Source organism: Babylonia areolata, chromosome 1 (assembly GCF_041734735.1).
Source record: "Babylonia areolata isolate BAREFJ2019XMU chromosome 1, ASM4173473v1, whole genome shotgun sequence".
In the NCBI taxonomy this organism is placed as follows: domain Eukaryota; kingdom Metazoa; phylum Mollusca; class Gastropoda; order Neogastropoda; family Buccinidae; genus Babylonia; species Babylonia areolata.
In genome coordinates, this window is record NC_134876.1 from 61,198,420 (window position 1) to 61,215,098 (window position 16,679).

At 44.2% G+C, this 16,679-nt stretch overlaps 1 protein-coding gene across 2 annotated transcripts in view; it reads left to right on the top strand.

Moving 5' to 3' along the window:
- Positions 1–9,455, top strand: part of LOC143292973 (uncharacterized) — a 53,313-nt gene extending 43,858 nt beyond the window's left edge. The window contains exons 1-2 of one of the 2 annotated variants that reach the window (XM_076603713.1): positions 2,831–2,914; positions 8,991–9,455. In XM_076603713.1, the coding sequence (XP_076459828.1) occupies positions 9,009–9,431 (423 nt within the window). In that variant the 5' untranslated portion in view covers positions 2,831–2,914; positions 8,991–9,008 and the 3' untranslated portion in view covers positions 9,432–9,455. Of the gene's footprint in view, positions 1–2,830; positions 2,915–8,990 lie in introns of those variants that run through there. The other variant, XM_076603703.1, reaches the window with a different exon arrangement.
- The last annotated feature ends 7,224 nt before the right edge of the window (positions 9,456–16,679 follow it).

Here is a 16,679-nt window from a genome sequence, read left to right on the forward strand (position 1 = left end):
TCAGTGAATTAATGATTAATTAAACAAATAATAGATAAAAGACAAGGAGAAAAAAGAAGTGTAAGACATTGTCAGATTGGTGTCCTCAAACTCTGGGTGTCATCTAGAATTATCTGCCTCTTCCCTCAAGTTACTTTATTCGTACGCTATGGGAACTGTTTGCTTTAATTTCAGAGATAAGACGTTGCAGATATACCAATTATAAACGAAAAATCTTCTTTTTTTTTTGTTCTCTGTCACTCGTCAGAACAGAAAGATTTACCTCTTTCGCCACGTCAAACCAAATTGCACTCAATACATCTATAGTAATAATGATGATGATGATCATAATTATTTTATAAACATTATTTAATGGTAGCAATAACCATCACGGTTATAATAATGATTATATTATGATCATAATCATAATAATAGTAATAGTAATAATAATTATAATATCAAATATTATTATTATCATTACTATTATAATTGATGATGATGATATTATTGATATATTTTGCAACCAAATATCCAAGGTCACTCATTTGGTAATCATCCCATTATTCAAAATGGCTATGGACTTCTTGGTGATCTCACGCCGTGCAATGAGAACATAACATTACGCAGTGTTGTTCTTTATATATATATATATATATATATATATATATATATATATATATATATATATATATGTGTGTGTGTGTGTGTGTGTGTGTGTGTGTGTGTGTGTGTGTGTGTGTGTGTGTGTGTGTGTGTGTGTGTGTGTGTGTGTGTGTGTGTGTGTAAAAGATAGAGGGGGGACTAATGAAGCAATTTTCTTCGTTAAACTCTTCTCTTCTTGTGTGCATTCTGCCAGTAGTATCAAATCAAACTTAACTTTTGGCGCTGTTCTCATTCAGAAACAAATAAACAAACAAACAAAAACAAGTTAATAGATAGATAATGTAAATGTCAATCTCTTTCCGGAAAAAAAGGAAAAAAAAGAAAGAAAAAAAAAAAGCTTCCTGGCTCTGCTAACTGTAAGAAAATATACAGATACATGCTGTGTACAGTCCGTGATTTTTTTTTCACCTAGCAGTCACCTCCCTCCGTCTCAGAGTCAGTCTTTTCAGCAAGCTGAAAGTTGACAGTGGAAGTGTATGCATAGCTGGGTCGGGGTGCAATATCGGTCTTAGCAGCTCGCCAAGTTTGCTTTTCGTTAAGGTCTTTTCTAAGAAAGTCTACGCTGTTTCCAAAGGCTGAGGACACAAGTTAACGTCTGCTAAGTTCGCTCATGGAACCCAGGCCTGGTGTGAACGGTACACTGCGGGGTGACGTTCTCTGGTGTATGGGATGCTATTTTCCAGTCCTTTGTCATGGGAGTTGCTTTTTGTGTGTGCTGGGATTTTCTCCTCTGCGGCTGACGACCAGGAGCAAAGATCCTATAATTATATGTACATACCCTGTGTACAGAAGATGATGATATGGATACCTATATAGCGCCTATCCTCGGTCGTAGACCGAGTTCTAAGCGCTTTACAAACACGAGGTCGTTTGTACAACAGGCTGCCTACCTGGGTAGAGCCGACTGACGGCTGCAATTGGGCGCTCATCATTCGTTTCCTGTGTCATCCAATCAGATTTCAGACACGCACACATACACACTGAGACAGACATGTGTTATCTTACGTGCATGACTGTTTATTTACCCCGCACTCCGTTTTCAGGGGTTTGCATGCTTGATATATTCTTATTTCCATAACCCACCGAACGCTGACATGTACTACAGGTTCTTTAACGTGCATGTTTTAATCTTCTGCGTGCATATACACACGAAGGGGGATCAGCCACAAGCGGGTATACACTTATGTTGATCACACACAGACACACAGACGCAGACGCAGACACAGACACAGACACACAAACACACAGACAGACAGACAGACAGACACACACACACACACACACACACACACACACACACACACACACACACACATGCTCTCCAGTATCAACATTATCATCATCAACAACGACAACAACAACAACTATGTCGAAAAAAAAAAAGCCATTTCAACATCCACATCTTCTACAGTACAGCCCCCTGACAGAAAGCCACCAGGCCGTGGCTAATGGAATCCTGTTCCATCACTGCTGCCAGAATGCCCGTCTGGTGGCATCCATGGGGCCCACACGTGGCCACATCTCAGCAGACTAATCGGGCCTTTGATCTCTCGACCCATAAATTTGTCCGCCGTCCTCCCCCCCCCCCCAACCCTCCCAACCCCTTTCCTCCGCCTCGCCCCCCACCTCCCCCCCTCCCCCCACCTTTTGTGTCTGCGTTGGGTCGCCTCTGGGCACGTAGTTCTCTTCAACTTTTTTTTTTCAACCAACCAACCTCAACACTCACCCCCACCCCTTTCTGCTACCTCCCTTGCTCTATCCCCCCCCCCCACCTCCAACCACCCCGATCCCAACACCCCCTCCCCCTCCCCACCACAACCTTTTGTGTCTGTGTTGGGTCGCCTCTGGCCACGTATTTCTCTTCAACTTTTTTTTTCCCCACCACCAACCTCAACAACACCCACCCCACCCCGTTCCGCTACCTTACTCACTCTATCTCCGAACCCCACCCACCCCACCCCGACCCTCCACCCCCACCCCGCAAATGCTCCTCCTCCCCCTTCCCTCTCCCCATCCCTTCTACCTCTGTCTGCCTCTGGAATCAGAGTGCCGATGGATGCCATTCGTTCCTCCATGGTGGTGTACTGTGTTCAGGAAGTCGAAGGACAACAGTTTGATACCTGTGTGTTGTTGTTGATGTCTTTCCTCCATGTGGCGGTTCCGAATGGCCACACAAGAGTGTCTGAATCTCGGCGCAAAGTCTGTGATGGCGAATATTAAGGGTGATGCTTCTTATGTCAAGGCGTTCGAGGCGTCAGCTTGACAGGAAAAAGTAAGAAAATATTCTCTGTGTGTGTGGAGGGGGGTGGTTGGGGGTGGGGGTGGGGTGTTGTTGTTGTTTTTGTGTGCATTCTTTTCCTGGCTGGGTTTTTTTTTATTTCTTGGTTATTTTTTGTGTTTTAAATTGGGTTTTGAAGTAGATGCTAACGTGGCGATAGCCTTGAGATGCCTCAGTGGTCGGCGAGGCTCAAAGCACCATTATTAGACTTGTTCTATTTTTCCTTGAATAAAATGATACAATGAAAGTGCCGACCATGTGTTCTTGAAGTCGTGGATTTATTTATTTATTTATTTATTTATTTATTCGTTCATTCATTCATTTATATATTTATTTATTTATCTATTTAGTTTTTCTTTGTTTATCTAAATTGTTTTCTTTGTAAAATAATCACTCGAATGTGTATGAAATCCAAGCTGTAATAGAATCCTTTTGAGAAATTATATATATATATCATTCACCTTTACGTAAAAGATTTGACTTTAACACAAATCATTGACCATTCAATGTAAAAACGACCATCAACCGTTTTGAGCACTTCTTTCGCAGACTAGCCAATGATTTTAAGAGGCAATTTCATTTTCAGCAACTAAATCTGCAACACGAACAAGAGCCTGCCCGGTTTCTTTGGCAACGATACAATCACAAGAAACACAACACAAATATCTGAAAACGGACATGCAGCAGAGGCAGTCAGCTACTGAGAAAATTGTCAGCTTTGCTGGGCAAAAGTGTGCTTCAGTTCAGCATGGCATTGGAAAGAAGCCGCTCAGCTTTCTTGTTCTTCTTGTTCTTCTTCCTCTTCTTCTTCTACTTCTCAAGCACTATGCCTCTGTTTCAAATGCTTCTAAATCTATCCGTTTGGTTTTTGTACTTGTCCACAGAGGCAAGAGTTGTAACTATTAGAAAAATTTACGTTCTCTTCACTACACTCTTCTACACACTGACCACTCTACACACGCCTCCTAATTGATAATTATCGCTGTTGTCATCATTGATCGTCGCTATACACTCACCACTCTTCACGCGCCTCTTAACTGATAATCATCACTGTCGTCATCATGAGTCATCAACATCATCATCATCATCATCATCATCGGTGTTAAGCTTCAGCTAACAAAAAACCAAGAGCACCAAGGGTACAAACAAGAAGAAAGGCAGAAAAATATGGTTGGCAGATATGGCGTTGAATGATAGTTTCAGCATTATTACTATCGTCTGTTGCTATGAATTACTGTTATCAACAGATTGCTTACACTAGATGTGGTGGTGCGGTGGCCTAGTGGTAATAGCTCCAATAGGTTTCAGTTTCAGTTTCAGTAGCACAAGGAGGCGTCACTGCGTTCGGACAAATCCATATACGCTACACCACATCTGCCAAGCAGATGCCTGACCAGCAGCGTAACCCAACGCGAACGCGCTTAGTCAGGCCTTGAGAAAAAAAAAAGATAAGCTTATATAAATAAATAAATGAATAATAGGAAGCCAGCGTACACGGGTTGTTAGTTGTAGCAAACATATTTCTTGTTTAGTTTCGTTAATTTGTTAAGGAATTATCTTCTACTTATTCTACTTATTTTCCAGTGTGTGTGTGTGTGTGTGTGTGTGTGTGTGTGTGTGTGTGTGTGTGTTGTGTGTGTGTGTGTGTGTGTGTGTGTGTGTGTGTGTGTTTAGTTGTGTATGCTGCGCTGCCAGGTTACTGAAGTGACACAAGTCCTCGTCATGTTTGGCTGATGTTTACAGGTCGTAAAAGGTGGTAGTGGTATTTGACGCAAAAGGTCTCACACGAAGTTGCTTGACCGAGAATTGCTAACCGTGGAGCATCTGTGGCAAACTGGGTGTGTTCACTTCTCAGAACCTATTGGACAGAGTAGAGAGTGCTCTTGTGGTGAGGGACCAATGACAACCGACCACATCCTTCAAGACTGTAGGACGCATGCAGCATCCAGGAGGAAGTACTGGCCAACACCGACAGCAGTGGAAGCCAAACTGTACGGCACCCTGGAGGAGCTGCGACGGACGGCAGCCTTCATCGAGGACACCGGGCTGCCCACCTAATGGGAGGCAAACGAGGAAGAAGAAGAAGAACTTCTCAGAACCTGAAACTCAGAAAGTGTTAAAACATCATGCCATTACAAGAGAGAGAGAGAGAGACAGACAGACAGACAGACAGACAGAGACACAGAGAGAGAGAGACGTGGTATTCTTTTGAATTACCTCAGCAATAAATTCATTTGATTTAAATGAAATGATACCTTTGTATTTTCCTTCTATGATAAGAAGAGCGTCTCAATTCATCGAACTTTTTTCTCTGCACAATGCCTAAAAAGGGCAAACTATGGAAAGTTGCCATTCCCATATTTCTACTTAAGGGCTACAAAATAAATAGATGCAGTATAAAGTTATTTCAGGACAGACTGACTTTTAAAAATGTGTTCCAGCTTCATTTTTATTTGCTTATTTGATTCATTTCAAATATTTGATTTGTAAATGGTTTTGAGCTTGATTCTGTACGTATTAAAGAGCTACATACACTTTTTAAACTGTGCATGCTTTATCTGTAATAATAATAATAATAATAATAATAATATTGATGATGATGATGATGATGATGATGATGATGATGATGATAATAATAATAATATAATGATACTACTACTAATATTGATAATAAAATTAATGATAATGATAATAACGATGAAAATACGAAAAGATGAAAATCCTGTTGCGCGATTTTTTTTTCTTCCTTTGACCCTAACTGTGCGTCATAGGACGGTGGCAGTGAGTGTGTGTGTCAGGTTTCAGTTCATCACAGCGGTAGAAGGTGCACGCCTCGTTGCTCAGTTCCCTTTCATTAGGGTGGTGCTAGCCAGAGCTGCTGGAAACTAATTTCTTTCAGCGCCTGTTGTTGTCATTAAAACCAATCGCCTAGCTCTTCGTTTGTCTGCATTATTTCTCCGCCGGCCGACAGTTTCATCAGCAGCAACGCAGGCCTGCCTACATGGCTGGAGAGCAAGGCGTAGTAAATCGAGTCTTTGTTTTAGGGAAGTGCTTCCGCGTTGAAAGTTAGTGCCTTAAAAAAAAAAAAAAAAAAAAAAGACACAGGAAGACAAGACACAACAGTACAGTTCAATACAATACAATACAATACAATACACTGTAGAAAGCAATGACATCTCCAGCGTATGTATAACAATTATATACAACACAACACAACACTGCACTACACTACACTTCCAGCAATAGGCTGTGCTTGTCACTAGCTATCGGTTCTCTTATACAATGCATTTTGATACAGTAGATTAATGCGTTTACCGACACGGCTGCAGCTTGGCAGAGAAAAGTGGTCACTAATGTTTGTACTTTACCGCTTCCAGTCCCTTCCTGACTCATAATTGTTACACATAGGCTAGAGATGTCATTGTTTTCTACAGTGTACGTATGTGTATATACATCTGTATCGAACGGGAACGAAAACAAACAAGAAGCAAAGAGAGATAGAGAGAGAGAAACCAGAGAAAACTGATTACACTAAATTGCATGTTGAAAGGATAAAGCTATGGAGAGAAAAAAAAATCCAAAAAAGATGTATTTTGAACAAGCAAATTATACATAACATAGTACTGTGGTCTAAATACACGAGTTCAAGTCTTATTCAAACAATGCACTTTCATTAAATCCAAACTCTCTATCGGAGAAGAAACACATTATAGGGTGTGTGTGTGTGTGTGTGTGTGTGTGTGTGTGTGTTTGTTGGGTTTTTTTGTTTGTTTGTTTTTCTTTTTCTTTGTTTTTTCTTCTTCTTTCTTTCTTTAATGGTGTTAAACTTTCTGTTGACAACAAAGAACGGGGGAAACGGACAACGTATGAAGGGTTTGCTTGTCAAGATCATTTATCATGAATATTCCCCGTTATCTGTTGTTGGCCTCCCTTCCCTGTTTGACAAATATTTGGGGCTTTCTCGTTTGGTCATGATATAGTTCTTATCTCTTTTGTTTTATTTTGTTTTGTTTTGTTTTCATTCTAACGACAAATGCATATGCCTGGTTCCACAAAACAATGTCAGTAAGATTTCCATTTCTGTGTTGTTGTTTTTTCTTTGTTTTTATTTTTTGTTTTGTTTTGTTTTGTTTTTTGCTTTTTGTTTTGTTTTGTTTTTTGTTTTGTTTTTCAATTTTCAGCGACTCCAGTTATTGGTTTTTGTGAAATGTGTGTAAAAATCTGGAGGTTTCATCAGCCATGAACGAGGAGTGGGATCCTTATCTAAAATAAAGCTTGGAACTATTCATTTTCTTTTGTCTTGTTCATGACGAAATCTTAGGCACTTAGTCATTGTATGCATCGTCAGTTCGCAGATTGTCTTTTAATCCGAGGCTATCGAACACGTGATCGCTTCAGGAAACAACGAAACCAGAGACAAATAAACGACTTTCCTGTGAGGATAACCAGGATCAGAACGATAACTATCTAGTCAGGCGAACCCCAGCAAAGTCCATAATTGGCCAGTTCAGCCAGCTAACGTGTGCAGAGACTAAATCTTATCAGCCTATCCAGACCGTGGATGCTCTGAGATCCAACACTTGACGCCTTTGTGGTGACGTGTTGTTGAGCCTCTGGTGATGACTGTGCTGCACAGAAGCACAGCAGAGTTCAAACTGCCACTGACTGGCACGCATAAAGCTGAACGCCGATTTGAAACAGTCGATACTTCGTTTCCCAAGAAGCGGACTGCACCTTATACGGCACAGGTGGACACAGCGTTTTTGATTGATGAGATTGAAGGTATGATGGTGATTCTCACTTTTTTGCTGCTGATGCTGCTGTTTCTGTTGCTGTTGTTGATGTTGCTACTACTGTTGTTGCTGCTGCTACTACTACTGCTGCTGTTAATGCCCTTGTAGGTGTAGTGTTGTTGCCATCGGGGTTGTTTTCGGAATTCGTTGATTATGAACACATGAGAAATAATTGCAAATATCATAACCATACGTGCATGTATGCCTCATACAAGTTTGAGTAGAGCTCACGTCAAAACAAAACGTGAGTTCCAAGTAACTGACAAAGTAAAAAAAAAATCGCGAGTTTGATCGCCCCTTCGCTGATTTTATTGACACACTGCATACAAGCAACAATTTTTCTATTTCATTGATTATTTTGTTTTACTTTTTTGATGATTTTGTTTTACTTTTTTTTTAATTCGTATTTCATTTATATGTGTTCGCTGGTACGCGTAGACTCTTAAGAATGTCATTTCGCACAGAAACTGATAAAGTGTAAGAAGCAGATCGCTAAAAAAAAACCCGATATATCAAAACAAAAGCCAAAGATTAATGAATCAGCTAATCGATTAACCTGTTACACTGCATTATCTGTGTCCAGATGACGATGGCACAACTGTTCAACCAACTACGAACATCAAAAAGCAATTAACTTGTATGAATATCGTTGAGACAATCAATACGACTATTCTGCTTATTAACATCATTGAAACAATCAATAAAACGGTGAACTGTTTCTAGACAGTTGATGTCAGATGTCTCTCCCTCTCTCTTTGTCTCTCTGTCTCTGTCTCTCCCTCTCTCTCTGTCTCTCTCTGTCTCTCTCTCTCTCTCTCTCTCTCTCTCTGTGGAAGGTCAAAGTCAAAATAGTTTGATTTGTTAGGCCATTGGCCCATTCAAATGGAGTTCACATTCATAAAGGTACTGAATACAATCAATGAGCACATACATTCCTGTTTGCTTCTTGCCTTACTGAATATGCTTTGCACAAATTTACCGAGTCTTAAGATTACGTCCTCGCCTGCACTAGACAGCAGCAATAATGAAGGATGTCTCTCGATTTTAACATCTATCAGTTCACTACGCAATTTGTGTGTGTGTGTGTGTGTGTGTGTGTGTGTGTGTGTGTGTGTGTGTGTGTGTGTGTGTGTGTGTGTGTGTGTGTGTGTGTGTGTGTGTGTTTGTGTTTCGTTTTTGTTTTTGTTTTTTCTTTTTAACACAAAAAATCACTAAAACGATTCCTCAGTCTATCAATCAGACAGTCACGGTGCAAGTTGTGTCTGTGTTGTGTCCAGGCGGGAAGCTGAAGGAGGATGGTGCAGCTGTTCTACTATGAGACGCGCGGCAAGTGCTGCCGCAAGGTATTCAACTACCACGGCTACCCTGCCCGCCTGCTGCTCTTCCCCTACGAGGGCTGGGCCCAGCCGGCGCTCATCACCTACTGGCTGCTGAAGAAGTCCTGGTGGAGCCGCTCCACCTGCAAGATCATCGAGGTGACGGGCAGCCACAAGAACATCGCCAAGGCCAAGATGCAGGACAAGGGCAACGGCACCACCGTCATCACGGGACGCTTCAAGGGCACCGCCGTGGCGGCGCCCGACTTCCGGATGGTGCTGACCACCAACGTCAGCAACGCGGACTTTCAGATGGGCTACTGCGTCACCGGCACGGTGGAGCGAGGCAAGGGGGAGCTGCAGCTGACGCACTACGCCATGGTCAAACGGAGGGGGTACTGACCGCCGCTGTGCCAGTCATCTGCACTGGTTAGCCTCCTTCTTCTTCTTCTTCTTCAGTGTGGAACTTCAACGAGGATGTGGGGGATGATCAAGGGTGGGTGGGTAGAAGAGACACAGGGAGAGAGAGAGAGAGAGAGAGAGGGTTTATTCATGTATAGGCATTGGCCCCTTATGAAGGGGAAAGTGAACAAGAGAGAGAGACTTAGTGGCGAGGTTATAATATACGTTATCGTTGAAAAACCCTTTTGTTTGAGCTGAATGATAACAAAACTGACTACTCCGTGAAATTTGTTGCTTTATTGCTTTTATCAGTTGTTCTTCGCAAGAACTTCAACGGGGATTTATTGGGGGAGGTCGAACGAACTCGAGGGCTGGTGGGACCATTGTGAGAGAGAGAGAGAGAGGGACTCTGTGGTGAGATATTATTATAATGTACGTTACCGTTGAAAACCTGCTTGAGCTGAATCATGACAAGCTGAACACTTTGTGAAACTGTTGCTTCATGCTTTTCCCATCAGATCAGAGCGTGTTTTGAGCTGTCGTTTAGTTGTCCATGAAATCGAGTGAGTGTGTTGAAGCGAAGACTGATGAAACTCATTATGAAAACGTTTTTTGTTGTTGTTGTTGTTGTTGTTTCTTTGTTTGTTTTCTTAATGGTGGATAGCTTTTCCTGTAAACAATTTGTAATATCATCTAAGAGCTGAGTATACCTTACAGACAATGCCATATTTGCTTAACAGTAACACATATTTCCAGTTGCTTTAGTTGTTGTTGCTGATACTTTTTTTTTTCAACTGTGAAGCCATCGAGGAAGTTGTGGATGATGTCATTAACATATCACTGCCAAACACCAGAAAGTTTTGATTTACATGTTAGCAAGCTATGCTTCGAATCAGTGTTGCAAGTCACACGGCTTCTGTGGGGACAATGTCAAACACGACGGCTGCTGGAAGTCTCTTCGAAATCAACAAGTGTGTGTGACAGGCAGAAAGAGGTCATCGCTCTTGGCCGTGTTACTACCGATGTAGACGCTCTGGGAGAGAGACAGACAGACAGACAGAGAGAATCTATCGCTTCATGCCAAAGGAACAAAAAAAAACAAACATACTTGTGCTGTGTAAGGGCGGGCTGTCTGTATCAGACTGGGTGCCAATGTGATAGACTCCAAACCAGAGAGACACATAGACAGAGGGTCAGCCTTTCCGGAAGTACATTTGTAGCCACGAAAATTCAGGACTTGCAGCCAAACCTCTACTGTTAAAGTGTAACTCTGACCACCTGTATGCGACAGGTCTGTGAGGAATGCTGTCTTCGGAAAAACAAACAAAAAAACATTCACCAGCACAACTATTGACCTACTGGTTATTGTGACACCATTCCATCCCCTCCGTCCCGGCCCCACCACACACTCAACGCCTGCCCTCTTGCCTCACCCACACATTCCTCTCAACACCTGCCCCCTTGCCTCACCCACACATTCCTCTCCACCCAAGCCCCATAGCCCCACCACACATTTCTCTCAACGCCTGCCCCCTAGCCCCACCCACACATTCCTCTCCACGTCTCCCCTATAGCCCCACCCACACATTCCTCATCACGTCTCCCCCATAGCCTCACCCACACATTTCTCTCCATTCCTGCCCCCTAGCCCCACCCACACATTTTTCTCCATGCCTGCCCCCTAGCCCCACCCACACATTTTTCTCCATGCCTGCCTCCTAGCCCCACCCACGTATTTCTCTCCACCCCAGCCCCATAGTCTCACCCACACATTTCTCTCCACGCCTGCCCCCTAGCCCCACCCACACATTCCTCTCCATGCCTGCCTCCTAGCCTCACCCACACATTCCTCTCCACGCCTCCCCCCTAGCCCCACCCACACATTTCTCTCCACGCCTGCCCCCTAGCCCCACCCATACATTTCTCTCCACGCCTTCCCCCTAGCCCCACCCACATATTTCTCTCCATGCCTGCCCCCTAGCCCCACCCACATATTTTTCTCCATGCCTGCCCCCTAGCCCCACCCACATATTTCTCTCCATGCCTGCCCCCTAGCCCCACCCACACATTTCTCTCCATGCCTGCCCCCTAGCCCCACCCACACATTTCTCTCCATGCCTGCCCCCTAGCCCCACCCACACATTCCTCTCAACACCTGCCCCCTAGCCCCACCCACACATTCCTCTCCACACCTGCCCCCTAGCCCCACCCACACATTCCTCTCCACTTTACCCCCTAGCCCCACCCACACATTCCTCTCCACTCCTGCCCCCTAGCCCAACCCACACATTTCTCTCCACTTTACCCCCTAGCCCCACCCACACATTCCTCTCCACTTTACCCCCTAGCCCAACCCACACATTCCTCTCCACTCCTGACCCTAGCCCCACCCACACATTCATCTCCACTTTACCCCCTAGCCCCACCCACACATTCCTCTCCACTCCTGCCCCCTAGCCCCACCCACACATTCCTCTCCACTTTACCCCCTAGCCCCACCCACACATTCTTCTCCACCTCAGCCCCCTAGCCCCACCCACACATTTCTCTCCACTCCTGCCCCCTAGCACCACCCACACATTCTCTCCACCCTTTTCCCCCCTAGCCCACCACAACATTTCTCTCCACCCACCTAGCCCCACCACACATTCTCTCCATGCCTCCCCCAGCCCCACCCACACATTCCTCACATGCCCCCTGCCCCACCCAACCTCCATCCAGCCCTAGCCCCAACACATTCTCTCCACCCATGCCCCTAGCCCACCCACACTTTCTCTCCACGCCTCCCCCTAGCCCCACCCACACATTCTCTCCACCCAGCCCCTAGCCCACCCACACATTCCTCTCCACCCCAGCCCCTAGCCCCACCCACACATTCTCCACCCTCCCCTAGCCCCACCCACACATTCCTCTCCACGCCATGCCCCATAGCCCACCCACACATTCCTCTCCACCCCTAGCCCCCTAGCCCCACCCACACTTCCTCTCCACCCCAGCCCCTAGCCCACCCACACATTCTCTCCACCCTCCCCAAGCCCCACCCACACATTCCTCTCCACCCCATCCCCCCTAGCCCCACCAACACATTTCCTCTCCATGCCCTTCCCCCTAGCCTCACCCACACATTCTCTCCATTCCCTGCCCCCTAGCCCCACCCACACATTCCTCTCAACGTCTGCCCTCTAGCCCCACCCACACATTCCTCTCCACCCCAGCCCCATAGCCTCACCCACACATTCTCTCCACCCCAGCCCCCTAGCCCCACCCACACATTCCTCTCCACCCCAGCCCCCTAGCCCCCACCCACATATTCCTCTCCACTCCCAGCCCCCTAGCCCACCCACACATTCCTCTCCACCCAGCCCCCTAGCTCCACCCACCCCCTGCACCCGTCCTCGAACGAAAGGAAGTTCAGAAAAGAAAAAAATACAGAACGGCGGGAGGCAGGAAGGACTCGGGGAAGAAAGAATGAAGTAAGGAATGAAAGAGAAGACAACCAGAGCTTTTGCTGTCATACTAGATACTCTGATTCTGCATATATATTGAAGAAAGTTTACTTAGAATAAAAAGAAATTGAGACATACTTGTTTATTTCGGTTGGAATATGTAAACTGAGCTATCTTACTTAGCAGCAGCTGACTTGATATATATATATATTTTTTTTTTTTTTTTTTTTTTTATTATTCTTTTTATTCCCAGCTGCATGATTATGTGACGGTTTCACATGTACACTTTTAAATCTCCCTCACGATAAAGGAGTCTGTGTTCCAAGACCGAACACAGTCTCTCAGAGAGAGAGAGAGAGGGGGGGGGGGGTCTGGGGGGTTGAAGTGCGAATGAATAATGACGTAGATATGGAGCGAAATTAATACACGCCCTTTAGCTTGCCATTTGGAAATGTTATGTAATGGTATATATACCTGTGCCTAGCGATTAGACATGTTTATTGTTTATCTGGCCATTGAAGAAAGGAATATTACTGTCACTCGCAATGATTTGAAGCTGGTATCTTGGTAATCACGACCACTTTATTTTTTCAACCGAAACTATTTTTTCGTTCATTCTTTTCTCCTCCTCTTTTTTTAGAATCTTAAAACAGTTTACGAGTCTATAGCATTAATCTCTGATTCATGACACCAGATTTCGAATATTTTCCCTCATTACAGCCATTCGTTGTTCTGGAAATGTTCATGAAGAACAAGTCGTCGACAAAGTATAATGTTGTTTTTGTTGTTTTGTTGTTTTATTTTGTTTGTTTTTTTCTTGCTGCTTTTGTTCTTGTTTTCAGAAACTGGGGGAAGTTATCACCACGTTTGTAGTTTCCTGTCATCTTCCTTTATGAATTGAGACTTCGTTTATTCAAATTCAACAAGAATAAAGAGGGGTAACTCTCCATTATTTTACAAGGTACACAACTTCGATCGAGTCAATGCTGCTTCTGCTACCGAATCAGCCAGCGCATACAGGTCATTCCATTCTGAGACTGGAATTCCCTTTGACGAGAGGAAGAGACTGTTCATATGGTTGGGATACTGTAATATGAACTGTTTTGTAGGTTAGCCTTTGTGGGTTTGTGTGTGTGTGTGTGTAGATGTGACAGTTTTGTGTTGACGCGATTGAGCATTTGTGTGGTTTTGACAGTCCTGATATAGCCCTGTACGGTCGGCTGGACTATAAGCAACAAAAATCAATGAAGACGAAGAAACAAGATTCAAGATTCAAGATTTTTATGCAAAAAGAAAAAAAAATCCAAATGGGGCGCATGGAAAAAGAAAAAAAATGGTCAAAAAGCAAACAATACATGGCGACAGTGTATGTGGCAATGTTACACAGTACATGACGGACTTTTCAACGTTTTCGTTTATTGTTTGTTGGCGGTTGTTTTCGCTGTGGGAGAGGAGGGGGGCGCAGGGGGGTGGGGGGGGGGGGGGGGAGGACGTACGAACACCTCCATCCTATGTCAAGGGGCTGATCTGTACAGGCAGAAACCACCACTCCAGAGGACGTCTTACATCATCAATTGTCCTATTAGCGTCGGACGTAAGCTGATTTCCCGCTGACTGACTGACACTTATGCTCTTCATAACATATTGACGAGACAGCCAGATTTCCCACCTTCCCCTCCGGGACAGAAACTGGCCAAAGCTGCTGTTGACAACAACATCCAGCCTGTTGCCCGGTTTGTGTGTGTGTGTGTGTGTGTGTGTGTGTGTGTGTGTGTGTGTGTGTGTGTGTGTGTGTGTGTGTGTGTGTGTTTGCTTCCTGCTTACAGCTTTTTTTCTTCTTCTTTTTTTTATTGAGGGGGTTTGATTTTTGGTGGTTGTTTTATTGCGGAGGGGACTTGTCAACCGCGACACCTTTGATCAGGAAGCATGTCGCTTAGGTTTCTGATGGGTGTTTTTTTTTTTTTCTTTATTCTTTTTTTTTTTCAACTTACCTTCTCTCCCTCCCAACCTCACCCAACCCCATCCTTTGCCACTCCTCCTCTCCTCCTCCTCTCCTCCTCCTCCTCTCCTCCTTCTCCTCCCTCCCCTATAGCTTGTTTTAAGAGAAAAGCAACACAGCAGCAACAGCAATAACAACAACATGAACGAAAATAGAATGTATTGCTTTTCAGTGACACAAGCAACAGAAGGGGAGCGGAGGTGTGTGGGAGGGGGAGGTGGGGGGGGGGGGGGGGGAGGAGGAATACATTGCCCACGAAAATTACTGCATAAACCTGTGAATCATTCAGTCCTTCTGACATGGAGTTATTGCAGTCGCTTCGTTCCCAACCAGTTGAGAGTAGTAGTGAGAATCAATCCCCATCATCCTTCTGTCTGCGTAACGTCACGGCAACTAGTTTTTATGAGTTTGCTGTTGTTGTTTTTGTCGTTGTTGCTTTTGGTGGTGGTGGTGGTGGTGGCGGGGATGGTGGTGGTGGTTTGCTTGGTGGGCTGTAGCTAAATGTGGGTTTTTTGGGGGGGTTGTTGTTGTTGTTGTTGTTTTTGGTTTTTTTCATTTGTACAATGTTTACATTCTCTGTTTCACAAACCACGACTGGCTGCTAAAGAAATCTCGAAATATGAAGATTTTGTTATGTTTTACCGTCTCAGCCAGTACTGATGACGGAACTGCATCAAACTCTGGTTAGGAGTCGATACAAAGCGGATGAAAATGTCAGTAATGCACAGACACAGTGTGGATTATCGGTGTTCTGTTCTTTTGAAGCCAAGGCCTGTCCAAGGGGAAAATGGCCAGCACACACACACACACACACACACACACACACACATAGCGGCTCACATTCGCGCACAGAATGTGCTTCTCTCACGCACTGAAGACATTTGGGCTAAACTCGGCAGGGCGTGTTAACACGCCCACAAACGTCTGCAATCTTTTCACCACACGATCTCTAGGTTAAGCCTTTCACACGCGTAATGTGTAATGCTGCGAAGCGTTTATCGTCAAAGAGAATGTCGGCTGCACATTAAGAATTAATTGTTCAGACGCTTTCACTTGAAACCGAAGCTTGACGCCTCGCTTCGACGCCGCGTCTTCTTGAAAGGTTTCAGATGATCGAAGACTGCATTATGCAGTGGGGTTTGTCCCGTGGTATATGAACTCTTAATGGATAGCCTGGACTTGCTCCCATATTCCGAACACTTCCGGTTGTTCTGTATGAAAGTTTGTTAACAGCTGCTCGTTAAAACTCACTTTGAAATACTGAGCTGGAAATAAGATGTGTGCGGGATCGTAAACGGAGGTAAAATTCGTGAATTCATTCTTTGTGGAACACCCCCATTCTCACCTTTTCCGTCAGTTTTTAATTTTTGAATTTGAAGCTCTTATCGTGGATCTCTGGATTTTCTTCTGCTTTTGGAGCATCATCTGTTTAATGACTGGTTATGATTTGAAGAATAAGCTGCAGAATCCGCGTATATGAACTGGACATTCGGTTTTTTGCTGACTTTTTTTTCTGTCTTTCTTTTCTTTCTTTCGTTTTTATTATTTATATTCGATTATTTCCTCCTTCAAACCGCATGCACAGGTTTTATACGTACTAATGTAACGTATTGTAATAGACTGTCATCTTTTCGATTTACATACCAAACCAGTACTGGCTCAGTCTTACTTGTTCCCGCAGGCACTTTTTTTCTGATACAAAGCGGATCATAAAACACGATAACGATATATATATATATATATATATATAAAGTTAGTATTGTGCCATACTTGTGTTTTATATCTTACATGTCAAAAGCTTGC